This window comes from Thalia democratica, chromosome 1 (assembly GCF_965202585.1).
Source record: "Thalia democratica chromosome 1, ktThaDemo2.hap1.1, whole genome shotgun sequence".
In the NCBI taxonomy this organism is placed as follows: domain Eukaryota; kingdom Metazoa; phylum Chordata; class Thaliacea; order Salpida; family Salpidae; genus Thalia; species Thalia democratica.
This window is the reverse complement of record NC_139165.1, coordinates 62564126-62585628: the sequence shown is the minus strand read 5'-3', so window position 1 is coordinate 62585628 and position 21503 is coordinate 62564126. Positions and strand designations below refer to the sequence as shown.

General features: G+C 26.5%; 1 protein-coding gene across 1 annotated transcript; it reads left to right on the top strand.

Annotated features, from left to right (window-relative positions):
- Positions 1–1675: 1675 nt before the first annotated feature.
- On the top strand, positions 1676–20713 carry LOC145844021 (uncharacterized). The gene is made up of 9 exons (XM_082951337.1): positions 1676–1796; positions 2248–2598; positions 6048–6233; positions 14610–14732; positions 15815–15853; positions 16082–16123; positions 16194–16244; positions 17286–17336; positions 20541–20713. The coding sequence occupies exons 1-9, from the start codon at positions 1736–1738 to the stop codon at positions 20612–20614; spliced, it is 978 nt and encodes a 325-aa protein (XP_082807463.1). The 5' UTR covers positions 1676–1735; the 3' UTR covers positions 20615–20713.
- The last annotated feature ends 790 nt before the right edge of the window (positions 20714–21503 follow it).

The window sequence follows — 21503 nt, the reverse complement described above, 5'->3', positions numbered from 1 at the left end:
CTTCGTGCAAAAGTGTCCCCTCGTACAAAAGTGACCCTGCGTGCAAAAGTGTCTTCATGCAAAAGTGTCTCCTCGTGCAAAAGTGACGCTCGTGCAAAAGTGACACCCACCCGTTTCAAGTGGTTACATAGATTTTTTTCAAAGAAGAGCATTGCTAAAATTGCTAAAATGTTAGAAAAATAAAAGTTTAACAATTTAAGATAATTGGGTCTTAATGACGTTGGTTCAGTCTTAAATTTTAGGAGCTATTATTACTGTTTAAATTTCAAAAATTCTTCAGAGCTTTAAAACAGACTCTGTTATTGAAATATACCAAACTATGTTATTAAAAGCTTTTGAAGCATTCAAAACTTTTATCATTCTAATTGAATAAGCCGTTTTTCAAACTAAATTTTTGTTTTTAATAAATTACGAATCTTTGAATATATAACTTAGTATCATTAGATTAGACAGTTTACTTTAAAGGAATAGAGAATTAAAAAAAAATTAGTTATCAGGTACAACTATCTGAAACATTGGAAATTTCAACTTAATTTTGACCCCGTATTTTACGACTTGCTTGATATTAAGTATTGTAACATTATTTTTTATTTGTATCTAAAACTTTCATTGAATTATCAACATTTCTTTTATTGTAAGTAAGTTTCTTAAGTTCTTGATTGAATTTTTTTCAGAAAAGTTAAATAGTTTAATCATTATAAAGTTGTACTTAGCTAATTTATGTGTATATACTTTCTATTTTAAGCAGACTAGTATTGTAACAATTTCAAATTGTTTTATTTTTTCTCTTTTGTGTCTATATGCATATTTTATCTCATTATAACTAAATTATAAGTATATATGTATATTTGAAGTTTTTTAAATTTGATAGCTCAAAATAAGTTAAAAACTTTTTCATCAGGAACTACAATGATTTTAACTTTAAAAACTTAACCAACATTATGACAAGTTATATTTTTAAACAAAGCGTTTTTTTTTTTAGTCATTTAAATACTTTTTTTACGTTAGTTTTCATTAATTGTTATGTTATTTTTATTTCATTTATTTTTTCTTAGTCTTTCTTATTTTTGCACACATTTAAGCTTTTAACGTTCAAAATTTACATACGTATTAAAAATAAAGCAAACTTAGACATTCATAAGTGTTAGATTTTTATGTTATAATTATAAAATAGAAAAAGATTAACACAGGTTTTTTGCTTAAAAATCGTTATGAGTGTAATTTATTAAACCTTTTTTTTTTTTTAATATGATCATTTTTATTTTAATGACTCCCTTGCTATTATTATTTTAATATATTTCAAATGTAACAAGCAAACTAGCTACTCTAAATGATAATTAATAGATTATCAAGCTTAATTTAAAAATGGAAATTTTTAGTGCATGTAAATTAAGATATCAATACAAAACTGTATTTTTTAATTATTTTTTTTGTTTTACGAAATATAAATTTTAATTTTAACTTTTTTTAGATATCCAAGTTTGTCTGTTGAAAAGTTTGAAAAACAGTTTTTAATTGCTACTAAGATATCAATTATATCGTTTTTATTAACTATTAATCTTGGGTATATGTTTAAACTTCCTCCTTTTGAATACTCTATATGACGTAAAAAACTAAGTGGAAATCACGTGTTAACAAAACGATGATTCACTTTAATCAAAGTCACAATCAAACAGAATAAACATTTTCTTTTAAAATTCGTTGGTAAATATAGAAATCATTTATTGGAGTACAGATGATCTATTTATCATTATGTATATTAGTTTTAAACTTTTTATACAGCCAGTCAGAAAACTGTAAGTTTTGTCTTTTATTTTTAAATATTTGAACAATGTATTTAAACATATTTAGTTTTCTTTTCTGTACGAAAATTTAAAAAAATTAATTATAGTTTCAATAATTTTCAATCAGTTTTCGGAAAATTTTTACAATTTAAAAGAAACAAGTACCAAGTTTTTTTGTTTTGCTTCACAACACCAACAACTTTAAAATTAGTAAAACAAATAGTTGAAGTATATAAAAACTCTTACAACTTTGTTCTTATAGTTTTTTAGCAACTTTTAGAAAATAACTAGTTTGTTTATAGTTTAAAACAAACAAGAACATATTTTCAAGTAAGATAATTTTAAATGTTTTTAGTATGAATGTAAATTTTATTTAAAAAAAAAAAAATTCTTAAAAAATATATAAATTTTAATTACTAGTTTTTTATTTATTTAATCGTTTCATCATTTAACTTTTCTACAGTTTGTCAAAATGATCATTTTAATGTAAGTCGGGTAAACAACTCATATACTAGTGGATTTGAAAACTACTGGGTGAAAAATTACAGTAATCCTGCTTTATATAAAGCTTCTATTTCAAGCTCATGCCAATGGGTTGCAGAACTTTCTGATGGTACAAATAAAACCATAAATTATACTATGGATCATATATACCAACCAAATGATGGTATCTTTTATGGTACAAGATCAGAAAAAAAAGCAGTATTTAATTACAACAAAGTGGGCCGAAATAACTTTACTTTATATTTTTTGAGTGATAACTTTCCTAAAGTACCTTGTTCAATAGAAGTCAAGTTTGTAAATAAATTGCCAGGTAACTTAGCTTTTTATAAATATCATATATTTTTTTACAAAAATTTAAAAGAAATGATAACTAAATAAAATTTTTAAAGTATTTTTAAAGTTTAAATTGTTGAAGTCTTCACATATCTAAAATGGTTTATTTTAGAATCATTTATACTGCAATATTTTTACTGTATAAATTAAAACAATTTTAATTAATTAACAAATTGTATTTAGCCTGTACTAAATATTAAGTAGTTGCTTTACTTTATTGTATAACAGATTTCAACAGTTTAAAAACAAGAAAATTAATTATACAAAGTTAATATTTACAAAAATATTTGACTTAAAAAAATATTTTAATACAAGTTAAGACTACATGTTCATCATAAATCCTTCTTAACTTTAGTGTATTTCTTAAATATGACTTAAATTAATTTACAGATTTAACAACAAGTACATATTATATCAAAAATAAATACTTAGTCTTAAACTTAATATCAAAGTCATACAACTTATTTTAATTCGTTAGCTTAAATTCATTTATACAAAAACTTTTGTTATATTAATTCTGCAAACTGTGTTAGTCTCGTAGTAAGAAAAAATATAATCTGTTTTTAAACTGCTAAAAATTCTACTTATCACAGACTAATGATTATTTAATAAGAAATGATTTTTTTAGCATAACTTTTTAGATTAAAATTAAAAAATAAAGATCTTAATTTTTAAACGTACATATTGGTCTACTTTAAAACTTGTTAAACTACATTTAAAAAAATTCTTTACTTATTTACGAAGACATCTTTTGCGTGTCCTTATTGTGCTTATAATTGGTAGGTAACAGCAAAGAATATTTAAGTTTTTATTAAAGTTGTTTTGTAAGTATTCTACTATATAACAGTTCTAAAATGTCACAAAAAATAAGTTCTAAGTATCACAGACGTACCTATTAACTTAAAAAACTAAAGCCATCTTAGAAGGTTCCAGGATGAACAGAAGGATAGTTTATTATAAAGTTAACAAATTGAATAAAGTCTACATAATATTAAAAGGGATAAAAATTTTACATGTGTAATATTAGGTAAATTATAATTTTATATCTTAATATAGTCATTTTTGAGTGTACAGTCACCTTTCGCGAATCTTGAACGCACTGATTTGGTTACGCAATCTCGTTAAGCAACGCATTTTAGAAATCTCAAAAACACAAAAATATTTTTTTAATCTTTAATATTAAAAATTTGGTGTAAAATCACCCAAATTTTTCTAAAACTTAGATATGAACTTTATAAAAGGTATGCTTTTTTAGAGAAAACTTTAGCTTTTATATTCACCTATATAATTTAAATTTTTATTGAATATTTTTTTAACAAAGCATTTGATAATAAAAACTATTTTTTAATTAATAAAAAAGTTTATTTTTAACTAAGTTCGGTTTCAATATTTTACTACACTCATTTTATTTTTCTAAGGGCAAAACTATTTATTATGTTTTAGTTAACATAAATAAAAACACTCATCTTAATTTAAGTTGTTGTTTATTGAACAGCAAAAAAGCATCAAAAATGTTTGGTCCTAAAACCTGGTGCACAAAAAAAACCTTTCGGTAATCGAAATGGTGCGTAAATAATATGTTACATTGCATTATGATTAACATATAGTAAGCATATAACCTTAGCTAAAAGTTTCACTAGTTTAAAAAAACATTTTAGTTTACATTTTTTGAATAACATACACAATTGATTGAAGTATTTTAGACTTAAAACATTTTAATCTTGACATCATACTGCAAACAAGAAGTAAAGTAGAAAAGTTAGAGTCAAAAGGAATTTACAATTATACAAAGTAGTGTTTGTTAATAAAACATAAGAAAACATCCAATATAGTAGTTATATTTGCGACCTGTCGTTTAGTTACGTTCTCTTGTTTAGTTACGCAATTTTTCTGTGGACACAATGTGCGTAGATTCGCGAGAGGTGACTGTACTAATATCATTGGTCCAGTCTAGATTGTAGATAGTTTTAACATATTTTTTAACTGTTATTTTTTTATTCATTAGTATATTAGTGAAGAATTACATTTAAATAGCCCGTATTTCATCTAAATAAACAAATTCACTAAATCTTTTTATGTTTCATCAAAAAAAGCTAAATATTTAAATGAAAAATCGTAAAACTGATAGTAGACTGACTTCTTTTTTTTTATGATTGTTTTTTGTCCTTTTTTTCAATATAAAGCATTGTTTTTTTGTGTTATAAGTTTATTTTAACGTATGTTTTAATACTACAGCTTTTTACGTTTTTAATAAGTTAAAACAAGTTTATAGTAGAATCCAAAATTTTAAACGAATATTTTTACAACTTCTTTTTTATATAAAACTAATAAAAAATTGAATTATTTGCTGAAAATAAAGATAAAATTTTAATTTAAATACATTGCAGATTAAATACTGTACCATTAAACATTAAGTTAAACATATTGTTTATTGAACGATGTAAAAGGTGCTCAAAAAGTTTGGTCTAAGGACCTGGTGTACAAAGGAACCTTTCGGTTATTGAGTCGTACATCACATTTTCTTACGAGCTATTAAACATAATTTTTTTATCATCTAAATATTTAATTCTTTAGTAATAAAACCACAAATTAGACGAAATGAAAGAATAGAAAAGAAAACTATTTACCTTATGTATAATATGTACCTTATGTGTCTGTATGGTCAGATGACCTTGCTTATTTAATTATTAGTCAAATTAATAGTTTTTGATAAATGCTCAACTGTTATATGTGTGTTTTTATTTTCATGGATATTTTTTTAGAAAGTTATTTAAATTTGTAAAGTTCGAGAGCCTCACTTTTTATAGTTTCATAGAGTTTTTCTATTACTTATAGGTTAAATTTTGACTGATGCGTTTCTTTTTTAGCTCATTGTAACTTTGATTTAAGTTTGGTGTGCGACTCAATGACCGAGAGCTCTTTTCGTGTACCCGGGAGCAAACTTTATTAATAAAAAAAATCCTTTTTGTTTACTTAACTTATCATGTTCTAAAACAGCTAGCAAAAAGATATCTTTCTAAAAGTACTATAGTAGAAACAATGCGAGATACAAAAGCATTTACTTATCTTTTTCTGTTTAGTGAGGCATTGGCTGCTTGCTTATCGTTTTATTTTTCTTTAAGTAACGCATTAATCATACATCAGCTTTAATAAGTATTTATATACTACCATACAAACTAAATCTTATCAGACAATACCAAAACTATAAGATTTTTAAGCTATGACTATTTCTATATTCTGATTTTGCTGGCAAAAATGTATTGCAGTTTTGCTGTGTTACTTTTTGCATACCTTATCTATGAAAATAGCTAAAGTTGTTAATAATTGAAAACTCGATGTATTTGAATTTTTATAATTAAAAATGTTTTAAAAATAATGTAACCAAACAGTTCTAAGCTTTTTAATTACATTAATTACTAAATACAGAAAAACTGTGCGATCGTAAACCAAATTTAATAGGAAAGGGATTTTTTTCTCCTAGTAAAGATTACTTTGATCTAAATGAAAGTATTAACGTTACCTGCGATAAAGGATTTATAATTAAGGGGAATTCTTCTTCTTTCTGTAAAAATGGAATTTTTCTACCAAAAAACCTTACTTGTACTGCTGACGGTTCGTTATATGCTATCTTTCTAATGTAAATAAGCTATCAGGAAATATATTATTAAGTAAATAAAATATATCTTATCACTAAAGTTCATCTGATTTTAGTTTTACAGTTAGAAAACAATATAACAGGTTTTAAACTGTTTAACAAGTAAAATAAAACTTTGTTTAATACTATTTTCATAGAGTACAAAAAGGGGCTTCTTATAAAATAACTACATAAGTTATAACAACAAATTTGAAAAGTAGTTAACTTTTTAAGCTAATGACATTTCTCTGTTGATTAAAACAGTTAAACGTAGTTTTAATAAAGTTGAAACATACTGGAACAAGTATACTATTCAAATTTAGTTTTATTATAATCCAAAATATCTGTTTTGATTTTCTATTAGAAAACACAACTAACAGCTAATGTTTTAAAAATCTACAAAGATTAGTTAAATTTTAGTATTTGTTTATTTAGGTTTCAAACTAAATATTCTTTTTACTTACCTAAACTTTATTATATACAAATCAAAGTGAAATATAAAAAAAATATATAATTAAATAGAATAAAGATTTAAAAAAAAAAAAAAACATTAAATTTATTCTTTTTATATTAGTAGGTAAGTTTGTGTAACATTTGAAGTTTTAAACAGTATTTTATATAATCTTGTCGTGTGTCACTGATGTACGTTTTAGCTTATCATTTTATGTAGTTCACTTCATAGTAGTATGTAGTTGTTCAGGTCTTAGTATTTAAAACTTATTTAAACTATTTTTTGACTACATGATTATAAAAGTATATAAGTTAAGTTGCTAATAAGTGTACAAACAAATAATAAAATGTGTTCATAATAAACTCTAATTTACTAAAGTTAGTCTATTATGTATTTGTCATATTTTTTGGCAAGCCTTAATTAGTTTAGTAATTAAAAGATAAAGTACAATTCAATATCTGCTAGACAATGGTTTTCATTTTAAAATATAATATTCAAAGTTATTTGTTAATAGTTGTTATACAACATTTTATTAAAAAAATAAAAATAAAACTTTGATTGATAATCTAATATAAAAACTAATCTAACGATTAAAAAACTAATGTAAGCTACTTGTTAGTAATTTACAAGACATCAAACTAAAGATAAATAGAAAAATCTATGAAGGTTTTTGTTTTACTTCTCATTAATTAGGTAACAAAACTATTGTAAAAAGTACAATATTGCTTCTACAGTCTTAAAAATGTACAAATAACACGCTTTTAATTCACTAGTACTTTCGTTTATTAAAACATTATCAAGCGATAAACGGCTGAAAATATAAAACACAATTAATAGTGACTAGTTTATAAAGAAAACAAAATTAAATAAAAGTTAAAACTTAAGTTTTTAGGCTATATAAATTTATAAATATTTTATATTATCATACAAAACTTTTTTAAAAACTAAGATTCTACTGACTAACAACTCATAAATGCATACAAGTAAACAAGCCAAAACACAATGTACAAAAATGCTCTTTTCCTAAAATATCAAGTTCTAAAATATTAAATCTTTATAAACTGTTTTATTTAAGTTAATTTTTGCATTTAAACTTTTTATCCATAAACTTTCTTTATAGTCTAAAATTTTAAATTCGGGTTGTTTTAAAAACATTATCTTAAAGGCATTGTCCAATCCCATATTCTCAATATCATTATGATGATTCTCAAAGTAGTGCTTAAATAATGCAGATTTGTCTCCTTTACAAACCAAGTTAAAATTTCTTTTGAAATTTTTCCAGTTGTTTCTGTGTGCATTCCATCTTACGTTAAAACTGTTTCTAGTCTGTTCTACATAAATTTCCTTGCATATTGTACACTGAGCAGAATATATCCCGTAACTTTTACAGATTAATTTTGGTTTTATGTTTATTATTCTGTTTTCAACTGTTTTTATGTAGTTATTCTCATCAATCATGTCTTTATAATTACTGTATTTTCCGCGTAATGCACAATTTTTGCATTTTTTGCTCTTATTATTAGGTACGTTGCTTCTCTTTTTAGCTATACAACTAAATGTATTCAGCATTTGACCTGTACTACTTGTTTTTGTGAAAGATGTTTTTACAAGTGTAAATAGTTTCTTTTCTTCTTTCGTGAATCATAACAAAGTTATAAATTGAGATGACCAGTGTATATTCTTAGACTTTTGTTTTTTTAGTTTATTTGAATTCTCACAAGAGTTAAGTTAACAAACTTTTTCAAACTGGCTTTTGACTAACTTGGGATTAAAATTGGATCTTATGCATTTCTTTTCTAGTTTCAGTAAACTTTCTTTAAAATATTTTTCATATTCATTGAATCTTTTGAGGCATTTAACTTCTCCGGTGCTGATTCCTTTAAAGACATTTTGTTGATGGTATTGTATAAGTATTTACCTAGCTTTCATTATGTTTTCTTGTACAGATTTTATCATTCTTTTAATTAGTTTGTAAATAAACTCAACAAAGAAAGATATATTTATTTATGATAAAATCTTGCTGAATTGAATCTACAATGCCTGTAATTAAATGCCCTCTTGAGTGTTGCACATATGAAACACCAGACGTTGATGCTTCTGTAGCTGATTCTTTACTTATCATTCACAACAACGTTCACATTAATGCAAATTCTTCAAAACCAAAGCCTCCAAAAATGGACCGTCCTCGAATAGGGAGAGACTGCAATGAAGAGGGTTGGAACATATTTTTGCAAAAGTGGACTATTTTTAAAGATAGTATGGAAATGACAGAAGTAGAAAAGCATCGTCAACTGTACCAGTGCTGTGAGGAAGATCTAGGCGATGCTATTTTGAAGGGACATAATGATGTAGTAAATTTAAGTGAGCAAGAGCTTTTAAGGATGATCAAGCAGCTTGCAGTTATTCTTGTTTCAGTTGTTGTACGACGATCAGACTTTCTTAGTACAAGACAGGATTTGACTGAAAACACGAGATCATTTGCTGCCCGTTTAAAGGGAAAAGCTAGTACATGCTCGTACTCATGTAAATGCCCAAAGGATGGCTGTAACCAAATGATAGATTTCACAGACATTATCCTTAAAGATGTCATGGTAACCGGTTTAGCTGATGAGGATATACGCAAAGAGGTGTTAGGATGGGGTAGTTTAGACGAGAAAGATGTCAATGAGACAATTGGTTTTATTGAAGCAAAAGAGATGGCACGTGATGCAATGACACAACCTGCTGTTACTGCCTCAGTTTCCTCGTACAAATCCTTTAGGAAAATTACAAAACGACCAAGTGGTAAAATAACTTGTAATATATGTAGTAAAACATCTACAAAATTTATTTGGAGCAGGAAAAATAACAAGTATATTGAGTGTTCTACATGTAAGCAATGCTGGATTAAATCCAGGAAAAAAGTTTATCATGGTGACAACAATTGTGCAGATGAGACGAATGCACTTCTAGTTGGTGGATCATATACACAAAATTTTGATGAGTCAGTTGATGTTAATGATAGTGCAGTAAAACTTGATCATTACGTCTTTGATTGTTTGAATGGATGGAAAGCATCAGTGTCACTGAAACATCCAACAATTCAATTAAAAGCTTCTATTGATGAACAAGCATACACTCAGATGAATATAAAATGCCCTAGACAAAATTATTGCAAAATTAACGTTGTAACAGATACGGGTGCTCAGTCATGCTTATGGGACCTTAATAGTTACCTCAAACATGGTTTTAAGAAGTCAAGTCTTATACCAGTTAAAAGGAAAATGTTAGCGGCCAACAGAGAACAGATCAAAGTAACTGGTGCTATATTTATGGAACTAATGGCTAAAGATGTACAAGGTAAAGTTCATGTTGCAAAAGAAATGGTATATATAAGCCCATGTACTGACAGGTTTTTCCTTTCAAGAAATGCCTGCATAACACTTGGCATAATAAATCATGATTTTCCTCGTATTGGTGCGACCATTGAATCCTGCACTGTCCATGAAGAACAGCAAACTTGTTATTGTATACCTAGAACTCCTCCCCCTGATAGGCCAAAGGAGTTGCCATTTGCTTGCATTCCTGCAAACAATCAAAAGATGAGAGAATGGCTTTTAGATAGGTACGCATCATCTACATTTAATAAATGTACTCACCAATTGCTTCCAGAAATGACAGGTCCACCTTTGAAAATTCATATTGACCCAGATGCCATTCCAAAAGCAATATCAACTGCTTCCCCAATTCCAAAACATTGGGAAAATGAAGTAAAAGATACTTTGGATAGGGATACTCGATTAGGTGTGCTTGGTAAGACTCCAGTTGGTGTTCCGTCTACTTGGGTACATCGTATGGTTGTGGTTGCTAAAGCTGATGGTAGCTGTAGAAGAGTTGTTGACCTTTCACCTTTAAATAAGTATTGTGTACGAGAAACACATCATGTAAAGCCTCCATTCATTCAAGTATGTGAAATTCCTGCAAACACCTGGAAAAGTGTGACCGATGCATGGAATGGGTTTCATTCAGTACCACTTCGTCCAGAAGATCATCATCTCACAACATTTCTCACTCCATGGGGGAGGTACTACTACAAAGTAGCACCACAAGGTTATTTGGCAAGTGGAGATGCATATACGCGCAGGTATGATGAAATCATAATAGACATACCTAGAAAGACAAAATGCGTTGATGACACTGTTTTATGGGATGAGAAGTTGGCTGATCATTGGTGGCGTATGATTGACTATTTAGATTTAATGGGAAAAAATGGAGTTGTACTCAATCCTGAAAAGTTTCAATTTGCACAAAAAGAAATAGATTTTGCTGGCTTTACTATTACGAAATCTGAAATTAAGCCACAAGAAAAGTTCATAAACGCTATTAGAGATTTTCCTATACCAAAGTCAATAACAGATGTGCGATCATGGTTTGGTTTAGTGCACCAAGTTTCACACTACAACCAATTGACTTCTTTGATGATTGTGTTTAAGCCATTATTAAGTCCAAAAACTAAATTTTACTGGAATGATGAGCTAGATGATACATTCTACAAATCAAGAGAAGCTATAGTTGCAGCCATAACAAAGGGAATACAAATTTTTGATTTGGGAAAGCCCACTTGTATACAGCCAGACTGGTCTACAACTGTTATTGGTTACTTTTTGTCGCAGAAACATTGCTCTTGTAAGTCTGCTGTGCCAGGATGTTGTCAAACCGGATGGCGTATTGTTTTAGCAGGCTCTCGCTTTCTTAGACCTTCTGAATCACGTTATGCTGCGGTAGAGGGAGAAAGCCTTGCAATTGTATGGGCACTTGAGCAATCACGGTATTTCACACAAGGATGTGATAATTTGTTGGTTCTGACTGATCACAAACCACTGGTTAAATTATTTGAAGACAGAACACTTGATGAAATTGCAAACCTCCGCCTTTTCCGGTTAAAGCAGAGAAGTCTTTTATGGCGATTCAAGATTCTACATAAACCTGGTAAACTACACCTTGCTCCAGATGCAATGTCACGTCATCCAGTGGTAACCGTACATAAAACAAAAGATGAAGTTGAGATAAGTGCTTCTGAAATTTTAGCTGGAATACGTTTGCCAGACAGTGAGTGTATCATTGCAAGTAATCAAGTAGGTGACAATTTTCAAGCTGTGACTTTTGACCGAGTTAAAGAAGAAACTTTATAAGATAAAGAAATGATGAAGCTTATTCATTATGTTCAAGCTGGTTTTCCAGAGACCAAAGACCACCTACCATTAGAATTGCATGAGTTTTGGATAGTTCGCTATTCTTTGTTTATGATGGATGGGGTCATTATGTGTGGTGATCGTAAACGAGAACTTGATCATAATAAGCTTCTATCACCTAGCAGTATACTTCAGGATGATGTGTATAGAATTGTTATTCCTCCATCATTAAGAAAAGAGGTTTTAAGAGTGTTGCATTCTGCTCATCAAGGAGTCACTGCAATGAACGAGCGAGCAAAATCGATTGTTTATTGGCCGGGAATAACAAATGACATTCAAGGCTGTCGGGAAAATTGCAATAGTTGCAACTTAATTGCACCAAGCAATCCTCGCCTACCTCCAATTGAACCATTGATTCCAAAGGTTCCTTTTGAGTCAATTGTTTGTGATTATTTTCAGTTCAAAGGTTGGTATTATTTTGTAGCTGCCGACAGACTTTCAGGATGGACAGAACAACAAAGAATCAAATTGGGTACAAATGATTCTGGTTCAAAAAGGCTGTGTAAAGCTTTGCGTCGTATTTTTGTGACTTTTGGTGTTCCAGTTGAAATATCTTCTGATGGAGGTCCAGAGTTTTCTGCAAAAGTTACCAAAGATTTTCTGAAACGATGGGGTATACACCATCGCATGTCATCTGCATATCATCCAGTGTCAAACGGTAGGGCGGAATTAGCAGTAAAGGCTTCTAAGCGATTGTTAATGGAGAATGTTTGTTCAAATGGTGAACTAAATAATGACAAAATGGTACAAGCTTTACTTACGCAGAGAAACACGCCTGATCCAGGATGCAAACTATCACCTGCACAGATCCTTCTTGGAAGAAATTTAAAGGACTCCTTGCCTTACCTCAGGAAGAGTATTATGGCTTACAATAACCCGCAGATCTTAAACATTTGGCGTAACGCATGGAGTAAAAAGGAAGAAGCTCTTAGGTCTCGTTATGTTAAGTCTCTCGAGAATTTAAGTGAGCACACAAGATTATTGCCACCATTGAATTGCGGTGATCATGTCATGATACAGAATCAAGCAGGTAACTTCCCTAACAAGTGGGGGAAAAGTGGTGTAATAGTAGAACTAAAAGACTATCATCAGTATGTTGTCAAGATTGATGGATCAGGTCGCTTAACAGTACGAAATCGAAAGTTTTTAAGAAAATTTAATCCTCCTATTTGCAAATCTCAAAATAGTATCCCTTATCTTAGAAAAGCAAACATACCAACGCAGAAGTTGGTTTTTTCTGGCAACTATGAGAGAAAAGATTCCAAGGAAAGTTTTGATTGTGTGCGCTCCCATAAAGGAATACGTTTCAAAGCTGGAGATAACTTTGACAAAATTTGCAAAGCGAAACCAGCTACCTTCCTTTCACCTGAGGACTCAAATTGCACTGATGAAAGCCAATCCTCTACAAATCAGAAAAATGGTGTATTGTCTCGTTTGGACCCTAATGATAAATCTAGGGTATTTGAAAGAAATCTTAATGACGATGGAGTGTTTCCAGAAAATGAACTGCGTCGTTCCGGTCGTGTAAGAACCCGGAGAAAGATTTATGATGCCGAAAGCGGTACATACAAACCTGTTTAAACTGTTGTTAAAATTAATGTTTTTGTACAAATTGTAACTATGTTTATTGTAACATTTTAGTGATTTACGTTCGTTTTGAGTGTTGTTTCGTTGATGTTAGCACAGAAAACTGTATTTAAGTTTGCAATTTTGTAAATAATTTGTTTTGTTAGCTAGACGTGTCGTTTCATCTCCTTGGTGATAAAATCTGGGGGGAGATGTATAAGTATTTACCTAGCTTTCATTATGTTTTCTTGTACAGATTTTATCATTCTTTTAATTAGTTGGTAAATAAACTCAACAAAGAAAAATATATTTATTTAGGTATGATCCACCAATTATTGTAAAAACGAAAGTACTAGTGAACTGAAAGCGTTTTATTTGTTCATTTTTAAGACAGTAAAAGCAATATTGTACTTTTTACAATAATTTTGTTATACCTATAAATTATTATCTACTGTCTGAACAAAGGAGTTCTCATTTTCTTGGACACTGGAAAAAATAAAAACGGTTTATAACTAGGTAACATTAAGACTTTTATATAAATAAAATCCATGAAAGAAAATTAAAAATTTAATTTCTAGTTCATTAAGATTAAAAAAATAATATTATATTTCATCAAAAATTGTTAAAAAGTTTTAATGAAAAAGAATAAAATCATATGAATTTCTTTGACGATGAACTTATTAATAGAACATTTTCAGAATTTTTATTTTATCTTATAGCAATAACATATATTATTTATTTATATCTATTTAAAAGTATGCTTCGCTAAAGATACATATATATATAAAATACAGTAAAAAAGTAAAAAATTTACAGAATTCATTTAACAAAAAAATGCTTCTGATACAGTTTATTGTTTATACAAACTAAAAGTTGCTTATACTTGTAAACAAAAGTTCAGGTGTATTTTTTCCTTGAAAAATGACCATTTCATAGTTTTGAACTTAAACCTTTGGTATCACCTATATTAAAACCATCACTTTTTTACTATTAAATTTATTACATTTGTTTGTTGAATAAGTTTATAAATAATTATAATTTGTTGAACTATAATACATTTTAAAGAATAAAAGTTAGTTATCAAAATAAAAATTGTAAATATACAGGTAGAATTGAAAAAGAAACAAAAGAATTTTATTTATACATCATAATTAGTGGTTGTACCGTTATGATAGTTCTTTTTATCATATTTGTCTTCATAAAAAACAAAAAATACTGCTCAAGTAGAGGTATTTTTGATTCTAAATGGAAAAATCCTGCTACTCATTTTATTTCTATGTAAAAATTATAAAGTCCATTTTTATAAAATAAAATTTAATATCATAATCGATCAAAGCAATAAATTAAAAACAGTTTATAAAAAAACAATTTGTGTTCAAGTTTAAATAGGTTATTAAGTAAATCTAAAATAATCAATTAAAAATTTTAAATTAAAAACGAATATAAATTAAAACCTTTTAAAATTAATGATGCTGTCTACCACTTTTGATATTAATGAAAGATTTAAGTGTTAAAAAGAGAAATTCAAGTAGTTTTTCACTACAAAAATTTTATAACACTATATTTTTAAGCTTTAAATAAGTTTTCTATTCTTAAATATTTCACTTAAAAAGTTTCAAGAGTGGTATTCTTATGTTAAATAAACTAAAGCTACTATTTGAAAGTTATGAATATTAACTTTGGTATTGAAAAATTATGAAAAGAAAATTTTTTACAGTTTTTAATTTATATTCGATATTTATTTAACCTGATAGTTATCAAATACTGTATAAAGTTTAAATATCTAAAAGTTAAGCTAAATTAAGAACGTATACTTAAAAATTATCTTTTTAATAAATTTGTTGTTGGAAAACTAAGATTTATAGACTAATTGGTTGTTACTTTTATAATTAAAGTGGAAAAAAAATTGTATGAACACGTTTGATTAAATATATGAAAGAAGTAAAAAAACAAAACAGTTAAAGGTTTTTATAATATATTTTAATAAAAAATTTTAATATCGATTGTCTCTCTAAAAACTTTTATAAAAGTATAGTTTTTCTTAATAACTTAAACACGAAAGCAAGCATACGAAGCAACAGTCTGTTGTTTTACTCAACCGTTTAATAAATGGTTATGTGTAAACTGGAAAAGTGTTATAGTCGTAAATAGTTTTGAGGTTAGTTTTCAAAGTATAGATATGTTATTAAATTAACTTAATTAAACGTATATTTTAAAGTTGCCCCTGTAATTGAAATTTTCATTTTAGTGACACAAACTATTAAACTAAAAACGAAATACAGTATGTTTGCAATAATTTATATTTTTCCAGCACCACCTAAAGACGAAGAAGTCAATCTTTCACTAGAAGGTGATGATAATTTATTAGATATAAAATATTTTTAGACAAGTTTAAATTTTATTGTTTAACTTGAAATTTTTTAAGTTTGTCTGTTTTTTTAAGCTAAACCTTAAAAGTGTTTATAATTAATAAAAAAAAACTCTACAAGTTTCATTAATAAAGTCTTAAAACTTAAAAATATCAAGTTTGGTTTAGCTGCACATTACCGAGACCAAACAAATTAAAGCTATTTTTTAGAAGTGAACAACCCAATCTACACAATATCGAATGAAACGAAAGGTTTGACAAGTCTGGTTTTGTTTTTCATTTTATTGCAACATACATAATGTTTTTTTTTTTACTTTAACAGGCACTGAGAAGCTGGAAAAGGAAAACCCAATTTACAATATAGACGAAAAAGGTAACTAATAGAATGGTATAGAACTAAATGTTGTAAAAATTAAAGTTTTTTTTTGGTTGTTAATAATTTTCGCATAGCATGATTATATTTTTTATATAAATAAAACAAAAGTTCTATTGAGTTTGTTGCTTTTCAATTATTTCTCGCTTACGCGATTATCACAAGCAAATAAACTTAAGTTTCTTTTTCGGGAACAAATAATGACAAAGAATTCGATCATTCATTGGAAATTAACTTTTAATTAACATTAGCCAAAAAATAATAAAAAAATAAGTTTAAAGTTAATTTAAATACATTCTTAAGGAGAAAAGCTGCTATCTTTATGTTTGTTTTTAGTATAATTTAATCTATTTTAATTTTTTATGGAAAAAATGTTTTACTTGAACGAGATCTTAAGTAGTTAATGAAATCTGGAAATTTATGTAAACATTTAAGAAGACATTAAGCTTATCTTTAATTAAAACTGAAAATTGATACAAAAATAAACAAGATAAAACTAATTCAACAAAAGTTTTAAAAATACTAGGAAATTTATTAAAGTAAAAAAAAACATCGCCTAACTGTTTTAATACTTATGATAAAATAGTTTGATATTTTTTGTTTGAATACCTAATTTTTATTTTTATTTTAAGATAAGCCTAGTGTCTCTTTAGTTTTTACGCGTTATTTTTCCACTGAAGACCTCGTTTGAGTGAAACACTGTTTCGATAATAGAATTAAAAAATATTTCAAGTTGTATAATTATCCTTAATTATTTATAAGTTGACAACTGTAAACTTGATATTTAAAGTTAAAAGATTAAATTTGTTTAATATGTTTAATTTCTTCTTATAGTAACAATTATCTACAATTCTTTAAATTTAGAAGTAAATATGTAAACTTTTTTTGTTTTCTTATTTAATTTACAAAACAAATAGATACAAAGTATTTTTTATAGGAGTGAACAGCTCATTTTACATAATATTAAGTAAAACTAAAAATATGAACAAATGATGTATTTTGTTACCATAGGCATTAATTTAATGTCTTTTACTTTAACAGAGACTGAGAAAATAGAAAAGCAAAATCCAATTTACAACTTAGATGAAAAAGGTATAGAGTTGATAGTTAAAAAAACTACTTGCTATTTAATTTTTTGTTTAGCATTACAAAATATTACATACTTAAAGTATTTTCTAAAAAAAACTTGATTTAAACTCGCTAAGCCACTAAACTAAATTTCTTTATTATCCTTTAAAGAAGTAGTTACTCTTAAACTCTCAAAAGTTTGTGCTTATAAGACTAGTAAAAATTGAATTTTTACTAAAATAAAAATTTATAATGCTTCAGGTGTATTTATTACAAAAAAAATCTAAAGAAGTCTGTAAAACGAACTCATCTTTTGATAATCCTGTAAAATAAGAAAACATACCTGTTAAACTAATTTTTGATGCACATGCTGTCGTAGTTGACTTAACAAATATGAGTTTTTATAAAACTATCTATTGTTAATGCTATGTGTATTGAATGACCATGAGTCTAATTTTAACAAATTCACCGGTAAAAATGGGTAGGTGTCAAATCTGCACGAAGGGATACTTTTGCACGAGTATACTTTTACACGAAGACACTTTTGCACGGGTTGAATTTTGTTATTATTATTTCTTTTTTATTTTTTTCTTTTTTTTTAATCTTTTTTTTTACTATCACTGTTAATCCTAACCCTTGGTCGTTTTTTTTTTTTTATCTTTTGTTCTCGTTAACATTTTTTATACTTTAACTGTTATTCCTAACCTTTACCCTTGGTCAGTTTTTTTTTTACTCTCGTGCGAAAATGACCCTTCGTGCAAAAGCGGCCCTTTGTGCAAAATTGTCTTCGTGCAAAAGTGAGCTTGGTGCAAAATTTTCTCTTTGTGCATATTTGACCCTTTGTGCGAAAAAGTGTTCGTGCATTTTTGACCTGTCTTCGGTAAAAGTATATAAGACTTAAGAAAACTTATTTAATAAGGGCTCTACCTCAAATACAAAATTGAGTTACTGGCAATTAAAGTTATGACAGTTGAAATTAACAAAAAAACTTTTTTTAAATCCAAATTGTAAGAAAAATAAAATTCTTTATTATTTAGATGTAATAATTAAGACTATAATATTAAAAACAAAATTTGATAAAAATGTTTATAAAACGTTAAGGTTGATAGTTACTTTAAATTACTATATTTTAGTGATATATACAACTTTTTTAGCAATATCCAAAAGTATAATTCCAAATAATAATAAAAAAAAACTATTTACTAAAGGGTTCTCCACATCTCAGAACTGATAACAATTAGTTCACTCAAAACTAATTACTCAGAACAAATAACATTTAAGATTAAAATTCTCGTTACTTTTTAGTTTTACTGTCTTAAATAGTTAACTTTTCTTTATCAAGACTGTAAAACTTGTTTTTTGTTTAGTCTAATAAAAATATACAACTCTAGTACAGGCAATAAAACTAGTATAAACTATGAAATATGTATTTTTAGTATATAGTTTATATTGTGAAGTTTTTACTTACATAAAAATAAAACTAAGATCAAATAATTAAAAAATGTTTAAAGCTTTAACCTATTTTTAATAAGTTTATCAATAACAATTTTTTAATCATATTTATAAATACAAACTGTTTGAGTTTTTTTTCGATTTTAACTGGTAATAACTTATAAAAATTTATTTTATGCAAGTTATAATGTTAACGAAGATTTCGTTATTCAGAATTTTTTAATATAATTACTACTGTTAAACTGTTTTTAAGTTTGTTTTCTTTCTTTTACGTATTAAAAAGTTTTTTACTTATTTTAGTTCGACGGGTTAAAAAGGTTTATTTTTATAGTTATAACTAATATTCTTATTATTGTTTATACTTAAGCACAGAGGTGGGTAGCTTTTTTACTCGACTAGTTAGATTTAGAATAAAGTTAAGCTTAAAACGATTGCTTTTTATCATGACTGCTATTTGGAAATGTTTTATCTGCCAGCTGTAACGTTGTTTTAAAATTTAAGTTTTTATAAATTAAGCCTTTTTTATAACTGTTAGACTAAAGAAACTCTATAAAATTTTATTTTTAGAAGCTGTGCTAATCAATATCCATATAGTAAATAGATTTATTAACTTAACTACTTTTTTAACGTAAATAACCTTATAATAATTTTTTTGTTATTGTATTTAGATTATGTCAACAACTTTCTTCAAAATAGTACATAGTTGTTTTTATTTTCTTGTAAACTTGATTCTTCTGATTAATTTGTCGTAACTTTTTAGTTTAATTTTATTCTAAACTTTAACAAAAGTTTCTTATTGTCGGAAGAAATTTTGTAGCATTCAAAAACCATTTGTAACTTAAAATCCCTATATTTTTAATTAAAAATGTATTAAATACCTAAAGCTTTTTAAATGTACCAAGTTCTTTCTTAAATGTAAAATGATAAGTTTAAACCGTTTCTGTAAAATGATTAAGACGTAATTACACAAGGTTAAAAAAATGATAAATTATCTAAACTAAAGTTACAAATGGTTTTTTTAAGGGTAGTGCTCTTTTTATTATTGATACAGTTTATTTAGTAATTATCGAAGAATATTTTAAAAGATGCTTGCTTACCTCATCTTAAAACTACTAAACTCCTACTTCTTATGCAAAAAAAAACAAAAAGTTTTTGTTGTGATAAACATATGTTACAGAGTAGTTTTAGTTTTAATTAAAATAAAATTCTACTTAGCAATCTAGAATGCACAGACTTTTCATACAATGATCAACCTTGTGTAGTTTATAAAACATTGAAAACCACTAGCTAAACTTATCTATTAAATATGTTTTAATAAAACATTATCTTATCTTTTTATTAAGACTTTTCAGTTTACTGCTACTTTAAAATAAAAAAATATGAAGATTTGCATAATAAAGTTAAGTTTTGTTTGTTTATTTTAATTAGTTTTTTAGAATTTTTTTTTAAATCAAATGAAAGTTTACTTTTTGTATTTCATTCAATAGTAATAATTTTTAAAACTTTAAAAATAATATATAAAATCAGTACGAGTATTTTACTTTATATTTATAACAAGTAAATCAATTTATCAAAGGCTTAATTAAAAGATTGTTATCGTAGTTTAACAAACTTTGTATTAATAACATTTTTAAGTTTTTAAAACAACTATAACAAGAAATGATAAAGTATCACCAAAAAAACCTTTTATGACTGGTTTCACTAAATTTTTATATGACTAAACAAACGCTTTTAACACAACCTTAACCAATAGTATTAAAATAATTTTATGTATAGATGTAAAGACAATGGAAGAAGTAGTTGAAGCAACCTATGCTGTTATCCAAAAGAAATCTACTAAAAAAACGTAGTAGAAGTCTCGAACATTTGATATTATGTGTTCATAGATTTTTTTTAATATCTTGATATTTTTGAAATCAGTTGTAATTTGAGATGACACCAAGCCATTTGAGAACTTAAAAATATTAATTTTGTTTTAATTATTAATAACTTGAATTTTTAAATCAAAATTTTCGAAAAATAAAACTGTTTTACAATGGTTCACTAAAATTTCTCATTAACAAATTTCTGTTTTGTCTTTTCAATAATTATTATTTCATTGAACTAAGTTTTTTTGTTTTTTTATTTTAAAGATCAGATTTATGTAAACTAAAGTTTTTTTAACTTTTTTAAATCAGATAACTACTGAATTAAATTTATTTAGTAGTAAAAAAGTTAAAAGAGCAACTAAATCTTATAAAGTGGAAAAAACTTTTTCTTTATTAAGAAAATTTGTATTATAATTTTCTATGTAAAACCAAATCTCTTAAATAGAATAATTTCTGCAATTAGCAGTATAAAATAATTCTTTTAATAGATCATTAGACTTTAAGCTAGTTCTAATGTATAGGTTGCACTATACTTAGTATTCTTCATTAGTGTATACCTTTGATATTTAATTAAATACTATCTACGTGCAGTTTTTAAAATTTAGGTGGTATGAAGACATTAATTTGTATCAGTGGTGTATGACTCGATAACTGAAAGGTTTTTCGTATACCATGTCCTTAGACCAAACTTTTTGAGCGCCTTTTTTGTCGTTCTATAAACAAATATAGTAGTATCACAATCTTTTAAGGTTTAAATTCTAAAATATAAGATATTTTTTGTTTTAAAACTTAATCAAAGTCTAAATTTTTATCGAGTTTAAAGTTTTTTTAGTATTTTTTACAACTGTTATAACCCTTACAAAAGTTCTGC

Coding starts and splice junctions, on each gene's coding strand:
- LOC145844021 (XM_082951337.1), top strand. CDS start 1,736: ATGATCTATTTATCATTATGTATATTAGTTTTAAACTTTTTATACAGC. Junction 16,245..17,285: donor TTACAATATAGACGAAAAAG/GTAACTAATAGA, acceptor TTACTTTAACAG/AGACTGAGAAAATAGAAAAG. Junction 17,337..20,540: donor TTACAACTTAGATGAAAAAG/GTATAGAGTTGA, acceptor TTTTATGTATAG/ATGTAAAGACAATGGAAGAA.